We start from the raw sequence: 19,997 nt of genomic DNA on the forward strand, positions 1-19,997 counted from the left end.
TGACCGATACCCAAACTGAGGTACTGATTTTTTTTTAAATTTTGATATAATTGTATTATAATACGCCGAATGTTCTAAAAATCCCCGATTTAACTGATTAATCCTCGATTAATCTCCTGCAAGGTCGTCCACCGATTCGATTTTTAAAATCCGATTAATCCTTATAACATATTTTCTAATAGAAGTATATGTGATAAATTATTAGAATTAAAATACTATATTACTTTAAATATGAATAATTATAGAGTTTATGAATATAGTAAATATATTAGTTACTAGATACCTAATATAATAATAATTAAATAATAAATAATATTTTAATATTAAAATAAATCCGATTTTCAGTCCGATTAATCTCCGATTTCCGATTAATCCCTGAATCGGTAGCTCAACCGATTAGGTCCGATTCCCGATTTCTGTAACACTGATTATACGCCATTTAATATTATTGTATTATATATTTAATATTTTATTTAAAATCAAATTTTAATTGTTTTGTGAAATTAATATAATTAATAAAATTAAAATAATATATATATCTTAGCACTAAACTTTACAAATTATGTACTCGTTAATTTAATAATCAAATAATAATAAAACAATAATATTAAAACAATTTAATATTATTTTCCCCTGTGGGGAAAATAATTTAATAGAAAACAACTTAAAACAATTTAAATTTAAAGCGTAGAGTTTTATATTTTATAATATTTCTTTTATAAATGGGTAGTAGAAATGTATATTTATCATTCTATGCTAATATCTTCACAATATTAATATGAAATTAAGTTAGTTTTACTTTCTCCCATCTCAAATACTTCACTACATTTTATTTATGTCTCACTTTTTCCCACTTTGTACTTGTAAAAGCAGAGTACACAGATTCTTGAAGCTCTGACCCATCTCAAATTATTTGAAGAAATCCCTTTGAGTTAGGTATTTTCTCCAAAAGATCACCCCCATTACTATATGTATTGTATCTTATATGTAATGTCTCAACTTTTGTTGTTCAAGTAATTCAAATTTTATATTATTTTTTTCAGTTATTTGATATATGTAAAGTTTAGTCAAAATAAAGTCAGTTTGACTGGTTTCGAGAAAAATCAACATGTGTATGTGTTTTAGTGTTCTGTCGTTTATTATGTTATGTTTGAATCATTATAAAACATTATGACATAAGAATGAAGAAAAGCACATGAACTGCATAATAACGTAACAACGAATCTACTAGACTAAGAGTACATAATCAGATCAAGAAATAAAAACGTACGAGTACATGGTCAGGTACATAACCATAAACAAACTACATACGAGGGAAATCCTACTTCTTCTTATGGCCGAAGATGTGGCTTCCAGTGTGACATCTTCGACCCTTTCCCTTCGCAGCTCTAGGTGGCTGCTGTCGATGCTCATCCTCAGGTTGCTCCTCGGCCTCGGAGTGCCCTGCTACTGCTGTGCTGGGGGGCGCCCATGGACTACTCTGACCAGTGTACGAAGCAAAAGTGGACATCTGTATAGGAGTGGGAGTGGACCTCTCTGGTGGCGGTGCGAATGGAAACGCGGGTGCCCCGAAGATGTAGGACTGGCTAGCAAATGACGGCACCGGGACCTGTGGCGGAGGTGTGGTGTACTGATCCCTCAGGAAAGACATGTCAGGACGATAAGCATCTGCATCCTGGAACTGGTATGACTCCTGCGACTGACCCTCAGCAGACATGTCCTGGTCATCCTCTAATCTGACCGTAAAGCCACGTGGACCACCCTCGTAGTCATCCCCTGCATATGTAGGTGTGCCCTGATGTGAAAGATAGTCTGCTCATCAAAATCCTCCGCTGCCTCGTCCAACCGGGCACAGTCGCCAAAGTTATCAATCAACCAACCGACCCTCAAGCAGTTCTTCCTCACATCAGCCGCCTCGGGAGTCAGTCCAAGAACATCGCGTATCATGGCCAATCTCTCGCGAGCTGTGGTGGTGAAGCCATGTAGAATAAATGGCCGGCCAGTGGTTCGTAACCCGAGAATGTGATGGACATCCTCCAGTGTAATGGTGGCCTCCCCGAAAGGTAGATGAAAAGTGTGCGTCTCTGGACGCCACCTCTCGATAAAAGCAGTGATCAAGCCCCTGTCATGCTTGACCTGACCCAACCTGAACACCCACTCAAAGCCCGCATCATTAATAGCATCTATTATCGCCTGAGGCGGCCTGGTTTGGTCAACTACATTCCAGTACTCACCGAAGTTCGTCCTAACTCTAAGATCAGGAATGTCCTGCAATTAAAAATACAGGAACTTGTCAGCAGTTTATAGTGAAGCAAACATTAACTTTAATAAACAACAGTCCATCAAGTCATTACCGTACTACTGTTCCACACAAAAGTGGACCTATGCGTGTCCTGCAATGTCAACAAAGTGCCGTTGACCGGCCCGGGAAGATAAGCTGCAGGATCCATCTGCGCCAACAATTTTCAAATATATTTATAATTCGAATTCAAAGCTTTTGTATATATACAAAATCTCATTCCAACATAATATTTGTAATTCGAATTCAAAGCTTTTGTTTCTAACTAAATTAAATTACTACCTACAAAATCTAACATGCACAAAATCTTAAATTCCAACATATCAAATCTATAAATTAGCCTTAATTTCAATTAGCCTTAATTCCAACATATCAAATCTATAAATTAGCCTTAATTTCAATTAGCCTTAATTCCAACATATCAAATCTATAAATTAGCCTTAATTTCAATTAGCCTTAATTCCAACATATCAAATCTATAAATTAGCCTTAATTTCAATTATAACAAATCTCAAGCCACAATCAATAAACTAACCGATCTTATAACATGCAACTCAAGCTAATAAAACAACAATAATCCAAATCAAGTCATTATATATATATACACATTAATTTAGAGAGAATCGAGAGCGTACCTTAAATTAATTTTTGTTCGAATTTCCTATTTATTTTAATTCTCTTAATTTCATAAATATTCTAATTCTCGAAATTTCATATATTCGAATTATATATTAATATAATTAAGATTTTTATTAATATATGTTCGAAAATTTTATTTTAATTCGATTATTTTGCTTTTTTTCGAATTTTTATTATTATAAATCGAATTTTAATATAATTTTGTTTTATGCTAATAATATTAATATAAATCGATTTTTTTAATATTAGCTATTAATATCTTTTTTATCCGAATATTTTATTTGCTTTCTAATTTTTTTAATTCTCAATATATTTTATATTATTTTTTAATTCGAATATTATATTTTAATATATTTTAATTCGAATATATTTTAACTCGAATATTATTTTATATTATATTTTAATTCGAATATTATATTATATTTTTAATTTGAATATTATATTTTAATATATTTTAATTCGAATATTTTTTAATTCGAATATATATTATATTATATTTTAATTCGAATATTATATTATGTTTTTAATTCGAATATTATATTTTAATATATTTTAATTCGAATATTTTTTAATTCGAATATTATATTCTCAATATCTTTTTAATTCGAATATTATATTATATTTTTTCTCTCCAACTAAATTTAATTACTACCTACAAAATCTAAAAAGCATAAAATCTTAAATTCCAACATATCAAATCTATAAATTATCCTTAATTTCTATTATAAATCTTTAAATTTTTTAACAAATTTAAAAATCATAATGTACCAAATCTCAATCCGGTAATTATAACACTAATCTCAAGCCGGTAATTATAACACTAGTCTATAAATTAGCCATAATCATGAACATAATCGATATTTGTAACATGCAAGACAAACTAATCAAATAATAAATTACAAATCAAGGCTTTATATACTAATATTTAGGGGAGGAATAAGGTAGTACCTTCAAATTTTTTGCTAGGGTGGGCGACCTTGATGCTAGCTCGGGCGATCCTCTCCCACTTTTCTTCCTTCCTTTACCAAAATCTCCCCTTTCGGCTCCTTGCTGTGGCTGCTGCAGTGTTGTTTTCAAACTGAGTGTGTGCAAATGTGTGTGTAATTGTGTGTTTGTGTGGCTGGGAGGGGGTTTTAAGGGGGTAGTGTCACACGTGGTCGCCCGTGATTGGGCGGACCACGTCACAGAACTTCAAGGGGGGACGCCCCTGAGGAGGGCGACCTGTGCTTGATGAACTCCAATGGGGGACGCCCCTGAGGAGGGCGACCGGTGCTCGGGAAAAAAACAGGTAAGGGTCGCCCGACTTTTTTTGATTTAGGCTGGTTAGTTTTGAAAAGTTGAACGTAGGCTGGTTAGTTTTGAAAACTTTACGTTCAAACCGGTTACTTTTGTAAGGGAGCCGGGCAGTTGATTACACAGATAGTTTCTGTCTCACAAAGCGCTGACAAATTATCTTTGGGGAGTAGTGTTTATATCTGGCGATTGTAATATTATTTATTTGAATCTGAAGTAGTACTGATTATTTTAATTTCATATACCGTTTATTTGAATTTGACTGAAATTATTTTACTGAGGAAATAGATGAGGCTGCCATATCGTTTAGACAGAGATCGTCTAGACATATTTTTGGTCGATCACCTAAATTTACCTCCGTGCGATATTAAATTAATATATAAATTATATTTTTTAAATTATAAAATAAATTATTTTTTATATATGTAAAAATATTTTGCACACTGATTATTTTATTTTAATGAGTTTATACATAATTATAAATGAAAAGAAAAATTATCAAGAGAGAAAAAACAAACGTCTTCAATTTCACTTAAATTTGTGCATTCAGGTAAATGGTATGATATTTCTTTTTCTAATAATTGAATTTAAACAACTTTCAAAAAAATGTCCCTTTTTTTATAATAATCTAATTCAAAATCTCAATAATTAAAGATTAACACTTATTATTTAAAGTATATGATTATATTTGGAGGGTTACACTCAAAACATGAACCTATCCTTGGAATAGAATAACCGTTAAGGTCGTTTAGTTCGTGGAACAATATTTGGTAGCAATCAAGAATCGGACGGGTTGGTACGGAAATAAGGTATCATTTTTTATATCTGATGTTTGGTTGAATGTTGGAAAGAATTTATTTAATTTAAAATATTATCATGCTATTGATTAAATTAAATTACTTTATTAGATAATAAATTATAAATATTTTTATTATTAATAATAGCATTTATTTGTACATGTGAATATTTTTTTGTTAATTATTAATATTTTTTCAGAAAATAAAAAAGAACATTAATTATGATAACCCACATCTTCACTTGGATTTCGCAGATTTTATATTCATATCTAATTTCCCATAACACCAAATCAAATAACCTTTGAACTCCAAATATTAAATAAATTTTTAGGATCTAGATCTGAATATATGTTTTTTTTATTATTGTGTATGTTTAGAAATAATTTAAAATTATAATATATAAATATTTTCTGCGTGTACAACTGTACATATTTGTATACTAATTTATTCTAAATTTGCCGGTGAATAAATATCTTAGCTTCTGTTGGAGAATAAATTGGTCTCTCTCAAGTCTCATCTTCGTAGTAGTTTTAATGGCGGACAAGTATGTTCATTAAATTTACACTTATGCCATCCTCACATTTAACACATTTATTTAATTTTAATCACAACATACCATCTCTCTTAAACCAAACCTCTTCAAACCAACTCACATCTCTCTTCAGTCCCCTCTCCTTCTCAATTTCTCACTCGTCAACTTAAATTATTACTATTTTTTGTAATTTTTGGTTGTTTAATTTAATTAATTGCGCTAAATTAAATGCGAGTTAAGCAAATGTATCATCCTCTATGTTGTTTACCGCTCGAAAACACCGCGATCGGAAACCAGTCGCCGGAGATTTCAACCTCCGGCATTGCCGGATCTGAATCATCCTCTTCATTCGCCGGAGTTTTGTCCAAGTGGACCAATTACAGTAAGGGATGGAGATCCAGGTGGTTCGTATTACGTCACGGCGTTTTGTCTTACTCCAAGACTCACCGCCTCGAAAACTTCGCCACGCCCCCGCCGGAAAGTGACGTCAGCCTCATCGGCCCCGTCCCCTCCGTCAATCCCACCACCACTAGTAGACATAAGAATACACAATCTGGAATAATCCATCTCAAGGTAATTCTTTACTGTTTACACGGAAAATAATTTATTTTAACTATATTTTATATAACTTTAAAACATGTGACGCGATTTATTCGCAATAAATCGGCGAATAAGTTGCGCAATCAAATTGAAACGGTAAATAGGAACGGAGGAGGTAAATAGGAACGGAACAGTGATAAATATTAAATAAACCCTAGGTTCCATCTTTTTACCTAACCTTGTAAATGAAGCTGTTATCAAATAGTTTCAGATGTCTATGTTACTCAGCTGCAGTACCTAATTGCAGTAAATTTTACTCCTTCCGTCCCTTTTTTACATGTCCTTTTAAAAAAAAAATTTGTCCCAAATTACTTGTCCACTTCTCTTTTCAAAGCAACTTTTTGTATGAAAACAAGATATCCACCTAACATCATTACATTTATTAGGGATATGTATGAAAACAAGATATCCACCTAACATTAAGGGACAAGTAAAAAGGGACGGAGGGAGTAATTATTAGAACGAACTTTTACCTTTTCTTCCGTTGAATTTATACTGTTTATGAATAATCTCAAACTGGGTGTTTATCTTTAAGTGGGTCACATCAAACAAGTGCATTTGTATGCCACGGTGCCCTATATCTATATATAGCCTTCTTTTAGTTTATACTATTATCCTTTGGTCTTTATATTTTCCTCTGCAAGCTTTAGCTGTCTAATTATTCTTTATTAGATTAATTTTTATATTATTAAATTTTAAAGTTGAGGGATTGGCTAAGCTTGTGTTTGTACAGTAGTATTATACAGAATAGTATTTGTTTATGTGGAATCTTGATCAGACGGTGGATCTGAAGTCTTCATAGCTCTATTCAAATTTTTGACTTTTTTGAATTGTTGGGCTTTGCTATATGTTGAGTTAAGGTATATTCGGATAGGATTCTGGGTTTGGTCAATTTTGTATCAATTTTTTTTAATGTTAGGGAGGTTATATGTACTGTGTGGATTTGTTTAGGGTTGTGGGGATTTTTGGTTCTTGATGATGCTGGCGATGAAACTGAGTTTTTTCGGGTGATTTTGTTTTTCCAGATCTCTTCGTTTAGGGAGAGCAGGTCGGACAATAGGAGGTTTTATATTTTTACGGCGACTAAGACTCTTCACTTGAGAACACATTCGAAGAAAGAGAGGGTGGCTTGGATAAGAGCTTTGGTTTCAACTAGATGTCTCTATTCTTTAAGACCGTTGAATGATAATCTCTCACTTGTACCGAGCAATTTATCTCTATCGACTGCGAAACTTAAGAATTGTTTGCTTGAGAATGGCATTAGCGAGGTACTTGTTAAGGACTGTGAGCAGATTATGATCTCGGAATTTTCAGATATAGAAGGTCAAGTTAAAGTTCTTTGTGAGGAGCGCTCCAATTTGCTGGACACATTAAGGCAGCTCGAGGTAATTACTTGCTTCAAGGAATAGATTTGTAATTGAATGTTGTAGAACTTGGTATATATATCAAGATATTTTTTTTGAGGGACTGTAGAGTAAGTTTTTCGAGGCAACTAGTTCATATCTTGGTAATTAATATTATGGTATTGGTTAGCTTTATTCATACTACTGGACTGTATATATCTTTTCTTACTTCGATATGTGTGCTTGCCTTAAATTAATCTTCTATAGAATACATGGCACATAAAGGTATTATAACATAATATGTTTGATATTAAAGAAGTTTAGTACTTTCCTGGAGAAAAAGTATAGGTGGAGAATGGGCTGCTTACTGTAAATGCAGGATTAGAGAGCAGAGATGCTAAACTTTCACCACTATTGATACTTTTCCATTGGTAACATGGTAGCTAATACGACCAGCTCACTGGATAGTTTGGTATGAATTGGTAGCGAAATTACTAATAAGACAGATTAATTTTTTAGGTGTAGAGAGGAAGAGAATCTCAGAAATCAAAATAATGCAAGACATGATGTTATATCACACGGGTACCGTATGACGGGGAAAATTTACTATTTACTTGTCTTACCTATGCCAGTTTGGTATCTGACCTGCTAAATCACTTCAAACTCCAGAATGTTTTTTCTTGGATCCACACTATATATATGATCAGAAATGGATAGTGGTATATAAATGATATTGAACAGTCACATTGTCAGAGTAGGGACTAAACTAAGCATATCACGAGACACAGGTGGTGGAACATAAATAAGTTAAACCCACAAGACTCTTCTAACGTAGACATCCGAGTGGATATTTTGACCTTATTTATTCTCATTTTTACAAGACATGGTTGACTCCTACTGAACAATGCTCAAATGCTTAATAGACATGTACTTATAGTAGTTAAATTACCTTGTTATGGTTGCGGATGATAAATGGATCCGTAATCTATGCTTAAATACACTAAATATGGCACTTAGCTAAGCATGTATAATATTTAATTGCAGGCGGCTAATTTTGAAGCTGAAACCTCAGGTGCTACTGATGGTGATTATCAGTTGACAAAGTTTGAATATTCAAGTTCAAGTCTAGGGCGTGGAAAATTTGCTGGTTTGTGCTATATATTTTAATGGTTTGTTAACTAGGTGCTAATGTTTTATATGGTTTGCTGAGTTCCCCCCTTCCTTTCTGCTGGCTGCTCACACTTCTTTATCAAGTATTGAAACTGGAAGATGGAATCAACACACTCACTGACACAACACCCTCCCTTTCTTCTGTCTGCTCACACTCCTTTATTAAGTAGTGAACTGGAAGACAGAAGTAACACACACACACACACACACACAAAACACAGAAACACATATATGTTTTAATCTTACACATGCTTGACTCAACAAGTGTAGGAACTGTATAGTTGAAGGCAAAGGGAACTTTAAAGAGGTCATGTATACTTGCAAATTTATTGTTGTCTAGTACACACACGCACATCTTAGTTTTATAAATAGGGAGTTGCGGTCCTGTTGTATATAGGAGAGGATTAGCCAACATTGATACTCTCTCGACTATGGGTGTTTTGATTAGAATGAAGGAAAAGTTAATCAGTTAACTATTAAATTGAACTCTCCAAGCCAGCTTCTAAGCATTTTCATGCTGGCAGGGTGCAGGGATGGGGTCTGGTTGCTTATCTTCTTTACTTCTAAGCATTAACTCTTTTCCTCTCTTCTCATGACCTTTCAGTTTTCATTATGTATTATTTTAATTGACAGGATACAGCACAACCGAATCATCTGATGATGCTGGGAAGCAAGAGCTTGATGAAGTGTCAGATGAAGAGGAAGCTCAATTTTTTGACACTGAAGAGTGTTTTCCTGAAGCAACAACTAGTTCTGGGTCTATAGGTGTAGATTACATGGCTAAGAGTATCGATTGTCAAATCAATAATATTGGCAGCGCGAGTAGCAAAATGGATATCAATGCCTCTGGATATCCACCGTTCAGGAGGCGGAATAAGCTCCCGGATCCTGTTGAAAAGGAGAAAGGTGTCAGTTTATGGGCTATGATAAAAGACATGGTAGGAAAGGATCTTAGTAGAGTCTGTTTGCCTGTGTACTTCAACGAGCCGATATCAACTCTTCAGAAATGCTTTGAGGAATTAGAATACTCTCATCTTTTAGATCAGGCATATGAGTATGGGAAAGAGGTATATCTATCTAAATGACATCTCTTTCTTCTGTATATAACTGATGCAAAAAGAAAAGTACTGATACCTTTCCTGTTTCTTTTGTGTCCTTTGCTTTGGTTGAGCATGATTAATTAAGACTCTTTTATAATAATAGCCTTGTAGATCAAACATCCATAACTATTACTACTGGTAAAATGAATACATGTGAAGATACAATCTGGTAGTAGGGTCTTCTTTGAAAAGTAACCACATTGTCATTCAATTCACAAAATACTTTTTGGTACTGTTAAACTTAATAAATATTTATATCTCATTTTGGGGGACAAATTTTACAGCTCAAAAGAAGGCCATCTTCCTATATATTATTTACCTAGCAGTATCTGTTTCTGGAATATTAATTATACATCAATATTATTTTATCAAGTTAATATTTTTGTCTTTGAATGTGATTAGATTTGCATGCATGAATACTTGTGAGAGATGTGATTTTTCGCTTATAACATATTTTCTAGTTGAAGATATCGATACAAAATAACCGAAGCAAATTCTCTATTAAATTTTGTTGATTTATTAATCTCAATGGCTATGCATTGGTTTTTACCAAAGTAAACCACAACTTGCTATATACATGCTTCTTTTAGTCTGAAAAGGATTTTGTGATACATTTGTTCTGAAAAGACTTTGCCCGACGAAAGAGCAAACATTGCATTTCCTTGTGTATATGTAGGAGTTATCATTCCAATTTTATTTTTTTTATCATCCTTTTAACCTTGCTATCTGTTTGGTTGTGTATTATTATTGAAGGGCAACAGTCTCCTGAGAATTTTAAGTGTTGCTGCATTTGCGGTTTCTGGATATGCATCCACTGATGGTCGACATTGTAAACCTTTCAATCCTATGCTAGGGGAAACATATGAAGCTGACTATCCTGAAAAAGGAGTGCGTTTTTTCTCAGAAAAGGTATGTACTTGGAGCCTTAGACAAGCAAGAACAAAAGCTTTGCAGCAACCCACCTTTACATAATACAGCAAAATACATAAATAAATACGAAGAAGCTATTTAAGGTTAATTAATCAGAACACCATATTCTCTTCCCTCAAAACCTGAAAGTGATATTAAGATGGACTCTTTGCTGAAGAATTACTATTTGAACCGAATTTTGCTTAGTTGCTTTTTGATTGAGATATTAATTTTTGAATTTTTTTTACATGATGTAAGTAGTATCCTGAAATTGTTAGAAGTGCTGTATTTACAAAGTTGAAAGATAGAAGATTCAGTTGCTGCTCGTTATTGTTCTCATGAATATATCTTTTTGCCTGGAACCTAGTAAGTTGGGAGCGCTATCTTATATCTGTACCACCATGTATAATTTAGTAATCTCTAAGAGGAGCATCCACAAGGACCACTTCAGCTATGTTCTACTTCGCATTTTGTCATGAACTTGTTTATTTGTATTGAACTTTAACTTTTACAAATAGGTAAGTCACCATCCAACCCTCATTGCTTGCCATTGCGAAGGTAAAGGGTGGAAATTTTGGGGGGACAGCAATCTGCGATCAAAATTTTGGGGAAGATCAATACAGCTCGATCCCCTTGGAACTCTTACCTTGGAATTTGACGACGGCGAGATTTTCCAGTGGAGCAAGGTGTTATACCATTTCATTGCTGGGTTCCATTCATCTGGTGCAGTGTTTTCGTTTCTATGGTTGACTGTACTCTTAAACTTCTAAATTTTGTCCATAGGTTACAACCACAATTTATAATCTCATACTTGGTAAACTATACTGCGATCACCATGGAACAATGCAAATATGTGGTAATCGCCAATATTCATGTACACTCAAGTTCAAAGAACAGTCTATCCTAGATCGCAATCCACGACAGGTATGTAAGGAGATCAGTTGTAGTCTTGCATTCTTTTGTGTTATACTTTTGCCTGCAGTAGGGTGAGTTTTTTTTTTGCTGGATTGTTATTTTGAAATTAAAAGGATTGAAGGATTCATGAAATCGTATTTGATGTACAGGTTCATGGATTTGTTGAAGATGATACAGGGGAAAAAGTTGCTACCCTATACGGGAAGTGGGATGAGCACATGTATTATACACTTGGAGATCGAGTCAGTAAGACAAAAGATTTCTCTTCTGCATCTTTGTTATGGAAAAGGAGCGAGACGCCTCCTAATCTCACTCGATACAATTTGACGCCATTTGCCATCACTCTCAATGAGATTGCACCAGGACTGAAGGTAGAGATGGCATATTGAAATGATTTGATATGCATCTCCAATTTCTTCTTATGCATTATTAATTGTCTTCTATAGCTTTATCTGATCCCAAATATTTGATCACGGATTAAGGAGAAGCTTCCACCTACGGATTCAAGACTCAGGCCAGATCAACGACATCTGGAAAACGGGGAGTACGACAAAGCAAACGAAGAGAAACAAAGATTGGAGACACGACAAAGGATGGTACGTATAACATCTCTTCTAAAACATTTGGATGAGATAATTTAGTGCATTTTTAAGTTTAGGACCTAACGCCATCTTTTGAAATTTATAACTCGACAGACTACATGGCAGCATTATCAGCTGTACATGTTTAAAGATGACATTATTTGCTAAGGTAGGCATGTGAATATGTTCAAAAGATAACACATAACTCTTAGGTTGAATATATTAGATAAGACACAGTCAATGTTTGCCTCTATTATGTAGCTTCTGAAGTATATTGTTGTTTCCTAACACATGTTGTTTTTTGAGTAACACTTTTTATTCATTCTAATTCAGAGCCACTAACAATAAGAATTGCTTCAGTCAATAGATGGATTATAGTAAAATTGGTATGTGTATTACTGTTAAGAATTACATCTGTGTCATTTATTACAGTCCAGAAAGTTACAAGAAAATGGTTGGAGGGCCAGATGGTTCAATAGAGAAAGTGAGGATGGACCCTTCCGCTATGCAGGTGGATATTGGGAAGCAAGAGAGAAAAGAAAATGGGATGACTGTGCTGATATATTTGGCCAGTTCTGTGAAGATCTTAGTTCAACTAAAGGGTCTTAATTTTTGTGAGGTATACATAATTTCTTGGCAATCTTTTATCACTAAATGCTGACCTGCAACTAGTCTATAGAATGCATATGCTTCTTATCAAAACTAAATGTGGGACAATTTAATTATTTATATGCATTGCCATTAGAGTTTTAGAGTCCTAAGTTGCATATACATAAATATTCTCCAGAACCAGGACACAGAAAAACAAAATACCTATGTCTGGTTGGTAGAGCAAACTTTTCACATATCGGAGCCCAATTATCCATGATTCCTAACTGTTTGCCTTAGATCGACATAACTTGGTCAACTGGAGATCAAAATTCTGTTCAATCTCTTTAACAAGTTTCTGTTGCAATGATGTTTGTATACTTTCTTCCTTCTTGATTCCATCACTGATCATAGTTCTTTGTACTACATTAGCCATTGCTATTCATTTATGTAATAATATAACTTGTAATTTCTTGCATTGCTATTGACTGAAACACAGATAAATCTGGGGGCTTTGAATTTCTTTTTGGCTGTGTCTGTGCTGTAGAACATTGTTAACATTATACATGGGTTGTGTTACACTGACTTGGATGGAAATATCAAGCACAGATACGTGTCTAAGTATCGAGCTTTTACAATATTTTTAAGTTTTGCATGTTTTTGGCCCTCAAAAGAGGCTATTACAACATTGCAAGGAAAGATATATAGAGGAGAATGATTGTTTTTGGTCTGTTGATGAACAACATTTATATGTTTCTGACAGGAATAACCTTTTCTTATATCTTTCATTTCAAGTAGTTTAATTAGTACTCCTCCATTCCTCTCATATCTTTACCATTTTTCTTAATCGCTTGACACGCATTTTATAACTCCTATAAAATGTAGTTTCACTAACTTAAATTTAAAATCTTTATTTTCGTCTAAAAAATTTAAACATTATATTTTTATTCTGATTTTTTAAAAAAAAATAATTTATGAAACTATATTTTATGTGAGTTTTAAGATGCTTGTGGAATCCATCCAGTAAAGAACCGAGGGGACGGAGGGGAGGGAGTACTTGCATTTAACATAGAACAACAATCACAATGTACTTCACTCATCAGTGATTCATTAATTTTGAAAGACAGAAACAAATCTTTCAAACACCGGAGTGAACTTGACTTGACTGGGGGCCATATATTAAAGTTGGCATGTACAATTCAAATAGACTTGAATATGGGTTGTATCTTGAGTTAGCCTGTATACCCAACAGAGCTATGCTCATTCATACTCAAGATACGTCTGGTATAGATTTGTGAGTTTAGGTCCTATACTCAAATTATAAATTTTCAACAATTTATTGAACAGCCCTATTAGGTATGACCTCTGGAGGTTCCAGCACAACCTTAGTCACTAGATTAGTTCGAGTCTTAGAAAGAATTTTGATGTCGTCTTTTTACAGCGGGTCCCCCCTATCGCCTATCGGGCATGGCCAACATCCGTAGTTCTTTGCTGGCGTCTCGAATATAACACGAATAGTAGTAATGGTGAGAGATTATGTAAAAGTATTTCTCATAGCGCGAGTCTGAGAGATCTTGTTGTGTCGATATAATATTTCCTAATTAATTGAAGTCACTAATACTGCATGCTTAATTATTAATTTATTATTTTAAGTCCTACAAGAAGGATATTTTTGCATATATCCTCGTGTAATTACACCTCATCTTTCCGTTCCATTGGTGGATGAGATCTAATACATTTTACCATATTATTTGTACAATATTGCTCACAAACTGTAAATAGGCCAAAAAAAGCTTGTCTTTAATGGTGAGCAGCTTCTTCCTCTTCCAATTCGATTCCCTCCTCAGCAAGCCTCTTGTCCTTGTACACATACCACTTAGCACCAAACAAAAATAGCACCAGGTTCAAAATACTTAGAATTGTCAGCAGCCAGTAGAAGTTATAGAGCTTTCCTTCGTTAAGGTTATCCGCTAACCATGGCTTATGATCTCCTGTAATCTTGTGAATGATAGTGACTAATATGGAGCTGAAGAAACACCCTAGTGAAAGTGTGCTTATGAATAGACCTGTGCTCATTGTCTTCATCCCTTTAGGACACTCCTTGAGGAAAAATTCAAGCTGCCCGATATAAGTTAACGCCTCTCCAGCGCCCACTAAGAAAAACTGCGGGACTAACCAAAAAACACTTATGGGTAACACAGCATTATGATTATGAACCAGTTTATGTTCTCGTGCAACGTCTAATCTTTTGATTTCTGTCAATGCAGCAGCAGCCATGGCAAATATTGACAAAACAAGGCCGATCCCGATACTCTGCAACGGGCTCAAACCTTGTGGATGTTTCAGCGTTTTTTTGGCAATCGGAATGACAACTTTGTCGTAAAAAGGGACAGTCAAGAGGATGCTGCCAACGAAGAAAACTGTCATCGATGCTGACGGAATCTGGAAAGACTTACCCATGTGACGGTCCATGGTGGTGGCTTGCGAAACCGAAAATGTGGTCACCTGGGCATAAACTGTCCAGAACATTATTGTGGTAGCCCAAATCGGTAACATTCTGATCACCATTTTTACTTCTTCAACATCGGTTAAAGTCGAGAGAGACCATTTATCATGTATCATTTTTGCATTCATTTTATTGTTGGTGTCTATGATGGCAGCCTTATCCAAGAAGCTGCAAGATTACAAAACATATAACCGTTATAGCAGCAAGATAAACCGGCCAAATTAAATAAAACTGGAATCATCCACATTTCTATACATAGGGTGTATATTCGATGAATATTATACTAATAGTGCAATTATTACATCATATATATAAGTTTATAAGTAGTACGCATTCAAGATTCCAAATAATTGAATAGGTGTCACAGAGCCGTGAAGATCCACTTGCCGACAGTCTGGATCTATACACTCGTGATCCATGACTCGTGATCTTTGATTCCTTTTGGTTTTGGATCACATAGATAAGGCCGGAGGTAGTGAAGGTTCATTTATATAAAACACTAGTTCAGTACTATTAACTATTTAAATAGTAAAATATATTCCATCTGTTTTAATTATTTTTCTACCATTTTCTTTTTGGATGTCTCTTCCGATTCTTACATTTCTAAATATAGTATATAGTATTTCTCTCTCTTATATTTATTTTATATATTAAAAATCAGTTCCACTACTCTATTTATTTTTTTTTTCATTTTTATCTTATATATTTACTATGACCGACTCAAATGTAAACATTTGAGTGGGACGGATAGGGAGTAGACAATTGGAAAAATATATGTTTATTTTGGGAGTTTTAAACCTGGCTTAGTCATACGAAATAAAATATATCGAAACGGTTAAACAGCATAATATATAAATATTAATAATATATCCTTTCAATAATACCAAAATTTGAAACATAAGTGTGGCAAGCCATGTTCCTAGATCCGTGTACATAGATTGTGTGTCCAAACAAGTTTATCCAAGTTTTAGCTGGAGCGTATAATGATTGTTGGCTATTATCAATACAAGTAACAATAGGTCGGCTTATAAGACGGTGAATTATTATTGCAGGCAGATGCACCCCCACTCTGGATACACTGAATCTTCGTACTACTTAATACTTATTACTTGCCTCTGTCATTTTTGTTTTGGCATTGCCATGACAATTGACCAAGCCTTTGCTTTCGTAACATAAGAAAAGTACTCTATATTTGGACTCGAAATTTGTACAGTGCTGTCAACTTCAAATAGCTACGTGCATAGATAATTGTGTAAGAATATCTAGACGGGATAACAAAAAATTGTGTTTATATGAAAATAAATTTGGCACTTTGGAGAATAATAATTTAAAATATATGTTCATTACAAAATACAAACATCTTAAAAATATATTTATATTTATATTTTATATGTAGTAGTATTATAAATAATTAAATTATATTTATCTGGAAATAAGAATATAAGGGACTCGTGACTCCACATGAATCACCTCGTAGAGGTAGGCTGGCAAATGGGGACACAAGATCAATCATAGTAGTATCTTATTGGCTGTTTATCCATATATATTCTACGATATTTCAATTATTATTTTTGTATTTAAGGATGATAGTAGCATGATACTACTATTGATATACCTATCGATCGGCCCCACCTATTTAATAAGTTCGTTCACTACAGGACTCGAATTACGTATATTCTCGTAGTTTCCAATAATTTGACTATCATAATTGACACGTATATGGAGTACATGATTATAGAAAAGGTTTAAGGTAGGTCATGCAAAGATTAAACATATTTAGTAGGTTAATCATGTGCTTAATCAACTTAAATTAACCACTTACCGGAACTGTTTACTATGCGGCAGCTTCTGCTTCTTCTTTGATCCCTCGTTTTCAATATCGTCGATGTCGAATAAAAGTGATAAATCGGACGGTGATTCGGCATTTCTCTTCCTCCAAGCCGCGACAAAAACGGTGGCGATCTGCGTCAATGGGCTCCCCATGAGTTTCTTGAACCGGTATTGTTTCGTCCCCGATATAAATACCACAAGTCCTATACCGATCGCGCAGGCAATTACGCCGTAACCCCAGCGCCTCCCGAGATTATCCTGGATGTAAACAAGCACTGTCACGGCGATCAGGGACCCGAGACTTATGAAGAAAAAGAACCAGTTGAAGAAACTCGTCATTTGTATTTTCTCTTCCTTGTGTGTTTCGTCAAACTGATCCGAACCGAAACCCGACACGCTGGATTTTAGTCCACCGGTTCCGAGTGCAGTGAGGTACAGGGCGGTAAATAGAACAACTAGCTGCATGCCGTCTGCAGAAACACACGATGGCGAACCCGGATCGCATCTTGGGGGACGGAGGCTCGGGATCGTGGTTGATATCGTTAAAATTGTCACACCCTAAATAATTCAACCAAAAAAAATAAAATTAATAACATGTCAAAATAATGATTCGAGATTTTCGACACATTTATTTGATTAATCCGAAAATTCTACTCACAATTCCTTGGACTGCAGCGAAAATGGCAATAGTGAGGTACCTGTCGTGGATAATAACAAGTGGAAAGATAAATAGATAATTAGCGACTTAATTACTAAATTTACGAAAAGGAATCTACTGACTAAACAGAAATAAACGACAAACTTAGCTAGCTAATTTACGTAAACTAAATATACTATGTCTATGTTACTGAGACTAGCTGCTACCTTCCAAGGAAAGTGTCAGCTACGAAACCGCCAAGCAAACAAAGCATAAAGGAGGTCCCGAGGAAGTTGGTGACGGTGTTGGCGGAGCTAGCGCTGCCGAGATGCATCGTACTCGTTAAGTACGTCACCAAGTTCACCGCAATGCCTAGCGTCGTCAGCCTTTCGCATGTCTCCACTCCTGTCATCGAAAATACGTTAGGTCCGCACTCGGGGTTTACTTCTAAAAATTTCTCGTCGGGTCATTAACCCGTCAAAAAAATAATAATTTAATGATCAACAAAATATTTAGATGAAAATGTGTAAATGGCGAACCTAGAATCTTGGCCGCCGCCGTCCAGCCACCGGTGGAGGACCGGACGGCGGGGCGGCCTTTGTAGTCCCACGCATCTTGGAGGGTTTTATCGGCTTGAGTTTCGGGCAGGGCCATTTTGGCTTTTAGAAATTATGGAGTATGGGAGGATAGTAGTTAAGGGGGTGTAGACAAAAGTGTCACAAGATTTGAGCTTGTGAAATGGGCTTTTTATACTGTGGCTGTGGAACTAGGTGACCCCATACATTATTATTGTCATTTTAATAATATTATTTATAAAATTAAAATTACAGGCTTATTGTCGATGCATCCTCTCCACGAATTTGGTAGTTAGCCGTTCTTTTCTTCTTTTGGTTTGAACTTTAGTTCATAGGTTGCCTTTAAACTTTTTATTAATTAGCTGGTTGACAAAACAGTGTCTATCACTGTAGTCTAACCAGATACTTCTCGGCTCATATTATTCGTGACCCACGGAGATGACTATTACTAACATAGTGATGTTCGTATCATGTTGTTGATAAAGCTGTTATAAAAGTTATTAGTAAAAGAAGTATTACTGTATTATTATAAAATGTATTCAATTGTTTAATATATTTTACTGATATTTATATATTTTGGATTATAATTTTAAAAATATAATACTTTTGTTAAGACTTGATAGTAAAATCTATACGTTTATCGTAAAAGTTAAAAAAGTTTTTTTTTTTTTTTTATATACGAAAGTAAGGAGGAACCGCTTTTTCTAAAATCAACCTTTTCATCATTGAAATCTATTGTCGAAAAAATTATTTTTAGATATGTCAAACAATTTTTATCATATTCTGATAAAAATATATTTATTATTATATGTAAGAGCAATATCAAATGGAGTCTGAATCCTTAATCACCACACGTATTCGATAATCATGTCATAATTGTAATTAATTTAAAATTCACTAGTGTGATGATTATACTTGTCAATTAGAACTTTTGTTCTTACACCTCCAAGCAATCATGAAAAATCAACATGAAGAACCAAGGAACTGCGGGGTTCATACTAATGTGGTGATAATTATTCGAATGAGTAATTTCTTTGGTAAGAAAGAAATCTCACTTTTATTAGATAACTGAATCGCCTATATTATAATATTTATTATTTTATATCATTCCCGTTCTTATTAGTTCTCATTTTCATCAACGGTCTAGATACCACCTAAGTAGCCAAAATTTGCAACTACACAAGTATGAAATGGCACATGGAAGTGATTCATTTGTAAATATTGCAGATTACTCATTAAGAATCCGTTAAGTTATCAAGAAACTAACAAACTGAAATTATTTACCGAATTCTTACATATCATGCTTTTTTTCCCCTTGACAAATATATTGAAAACGCTTATGGTCTGTTTGGGAACCAGGATTTCATTTGAAATTCTGGATTTGATTAAATAACTTGTTTGGGAACTTAGATTTTGATTTCATTTGAAATCCAGACATTCAAATATTGGTATAACTCTGAGAATTTGAAATGACAACTCAAATCCTGTCATTTGAAATCTATTATTTGAAATGAAATGCATGTTTCCAAACGGCCTCTTACGATATTGAGTCAAATTTGATGATTGATTTTGAACTAGGAAGAGTCCCTCACACAACACCAGCGACGTACTTAACCTAGTATACTCCGTTTCCTCAAGTTCTACAGATCAGCAGCAACCTTGATTCAAAAGGTTCCAAGACAC

The 19,997-nt window shown here is 34.3% G+C and overlaps 3 protein-coding genes across 9 annotated transcripts; 1 reads left to right on the plus strand and 2 right to left on the minus strand.

Moving 5' to 3' along the window:
- Positions 1 to 1,198: 1,198 nt before the first annotated feature.
- Positions 1,199 to 4,581, minus strand: LOC135150222 (protein MAIN-LIKE 1-like). The gene is made up of 3 exons (XM_064086366.1): positions 3,887 to 4,581; positions 2,355 to 2,450; positions 1,199 to 2,268 (listed from the first exon to the last, which is right to left on the minus strand). The coding sequence occupies exons 2-3, from the start codon at positions 2,448 to 2,450 to the stop codon at positions 1,732 to 1,734; spliced, it is 633 nt and encodes a 210-aa protein (XP_063942436.1). The 5' UTR covers positions 3,887 to 4,581; the 3' UTR covers positions 1,199 to 1,731.
- A 1,047-nt stretch (positions 4,582 to 5,628) lies between these two features.
- Positions 5,629 to 15,415, plus strand: LOC108208826 (oxysterol-binding protein-related protein 2A). Of its 7 annotated transcripts, none has more exons than XM_064088424.1 (11): positions 5,631 to 6,133; positions 7,186 to 7,545; positions 8,548 to 8,650; positions 9,307 to 9,740; positions 10,527 to 10,682; positions 11,201 to 11,368; positions 11,466 to 11,606; positions 11,747 to 11,967; positions 12,073 to 12,193; positions 12,611 to 12,797; positions 13,266 to 15,415. In XM_064088424.1, the coding sequence occupies exons 1-10, from the start codon at positions 5,789 to 5,791 to the stop codon at positions 12,785 to 12,787; spliced, it is 2,226 nt and encodes a 741-aa protein (XP_063944494.1). In that variant the 5' UTR covers positions 5,631 to 5,788; the 3' UTR covers positions 12,788 to 12,797; positions 13,266 to 15,415. The 7 variants fall into 7 exon arrangements, with proteins under 7 accessions (XP_063944497.1, XP_063944494.1, XP_063944495.1 ...); XM_064088425.1 differs by having other exon boundaries at positions 12,966 to 13,351; XM_064088423.1 differs by having other exon boundaries at positions 5,632 to 6,133; positions 15,034 to 15,415.
- LOC108208828 (protein NRT1/ PTR FAMILY 6.3) lies at positions 14,388 to 18,469 on the minus strand. The gene is made up of 5 exons (XM_017379391.2): positions 18,279 to 18,469; positions 17,967 to 18,144; positions 17,761 to 17,800; positions 17,095 to 17,660; positions 14,388 to 15,440 (listed from the first exon to the last, which is right to left on the minus strand). The coding sequence occupies exons 1-5, from the start codon at positions 18,391 to 18,393 to the stop codon at positions 14,567 to 14,569; spliced, it is 1,773 nt and encodes a 590-aa protein (XP_017234880.1). The 5' UTR covers positions 18,394 to 18,469; the 3' UTR covers positions 14,388 to 14,566.
- Between the last annotated feature and the right edge of the window lie 1,528 nt (positions 18,470 to 19,997).

Source organism: Daucus carota, chromosome 2 (assembly GCF_001625215.2).
Source record: "Daucus carota subsp. sativus chromosome 2, DH1 v3.0, whole genome shotgun sequence".
Taxonomy (NCBI): Eukaryota; Viridiplantae; Streptophyta; class Magnoliopsida; order Apiales; family Apiaceae; genus Daucus; species Daucus carota.

Coding starts and splice junctions, on each gene's coding strand:
- LOC135150222 (XM_064086366.1), bottom strand. CDS start 2,450: ATGGATCCTGCAGCTTATCTTCCCGGGCCGGTCAACGGCACTTTGTTG. Junction 2,269..2,354: donor TTGTGTGGAACAGTAGTACG/GTAATGACTTGA, acceptor TTTTAATTGCAG/GACATTCCTGATCTTAGAGT.
- LOC108208826 (XM_064088424.1), top strand. CDS start 5,789: ATGCGAGTTAAGCAAATGTATCATCCTCTATGTTGTTTACCGCTCGAA. Junction 7,546..8,547: donor ACACATTAAGGCAGCTCGAG/GTAATTACTTGC, acceptor ATTTAATTGCAG/GCGGCTAATTTTGAAGCTGA. Junction 9,741..10,526: donor CATATGAGTATGGGAAAGAG/GTATATCTATCT, acceptor TTATTATTGAAG/GGCAACAGTCTCCTGAGAAT.
- LOC108208828 (XM_017379391.2), bottom strand. CDS start 18,393: ATGGCCCTGCCCGAAACTCAAGCCGATAAAACCCTCCAAGATGCGTGG. Junction 18,145..18,278: donor GGCGGCGGCCAAGATTCTAG/GTTCGCCATTTA, acceptor TTTCGATGACAG/GAGTGGAGACATGCGAAAGG. Junction 17,801..17,966: donor GCTGACACTTTCCTTGGAAG/GTAGCAGCTAGT, acceptor TATCCACGACAG/GTACCTCACTATTGCCATTT.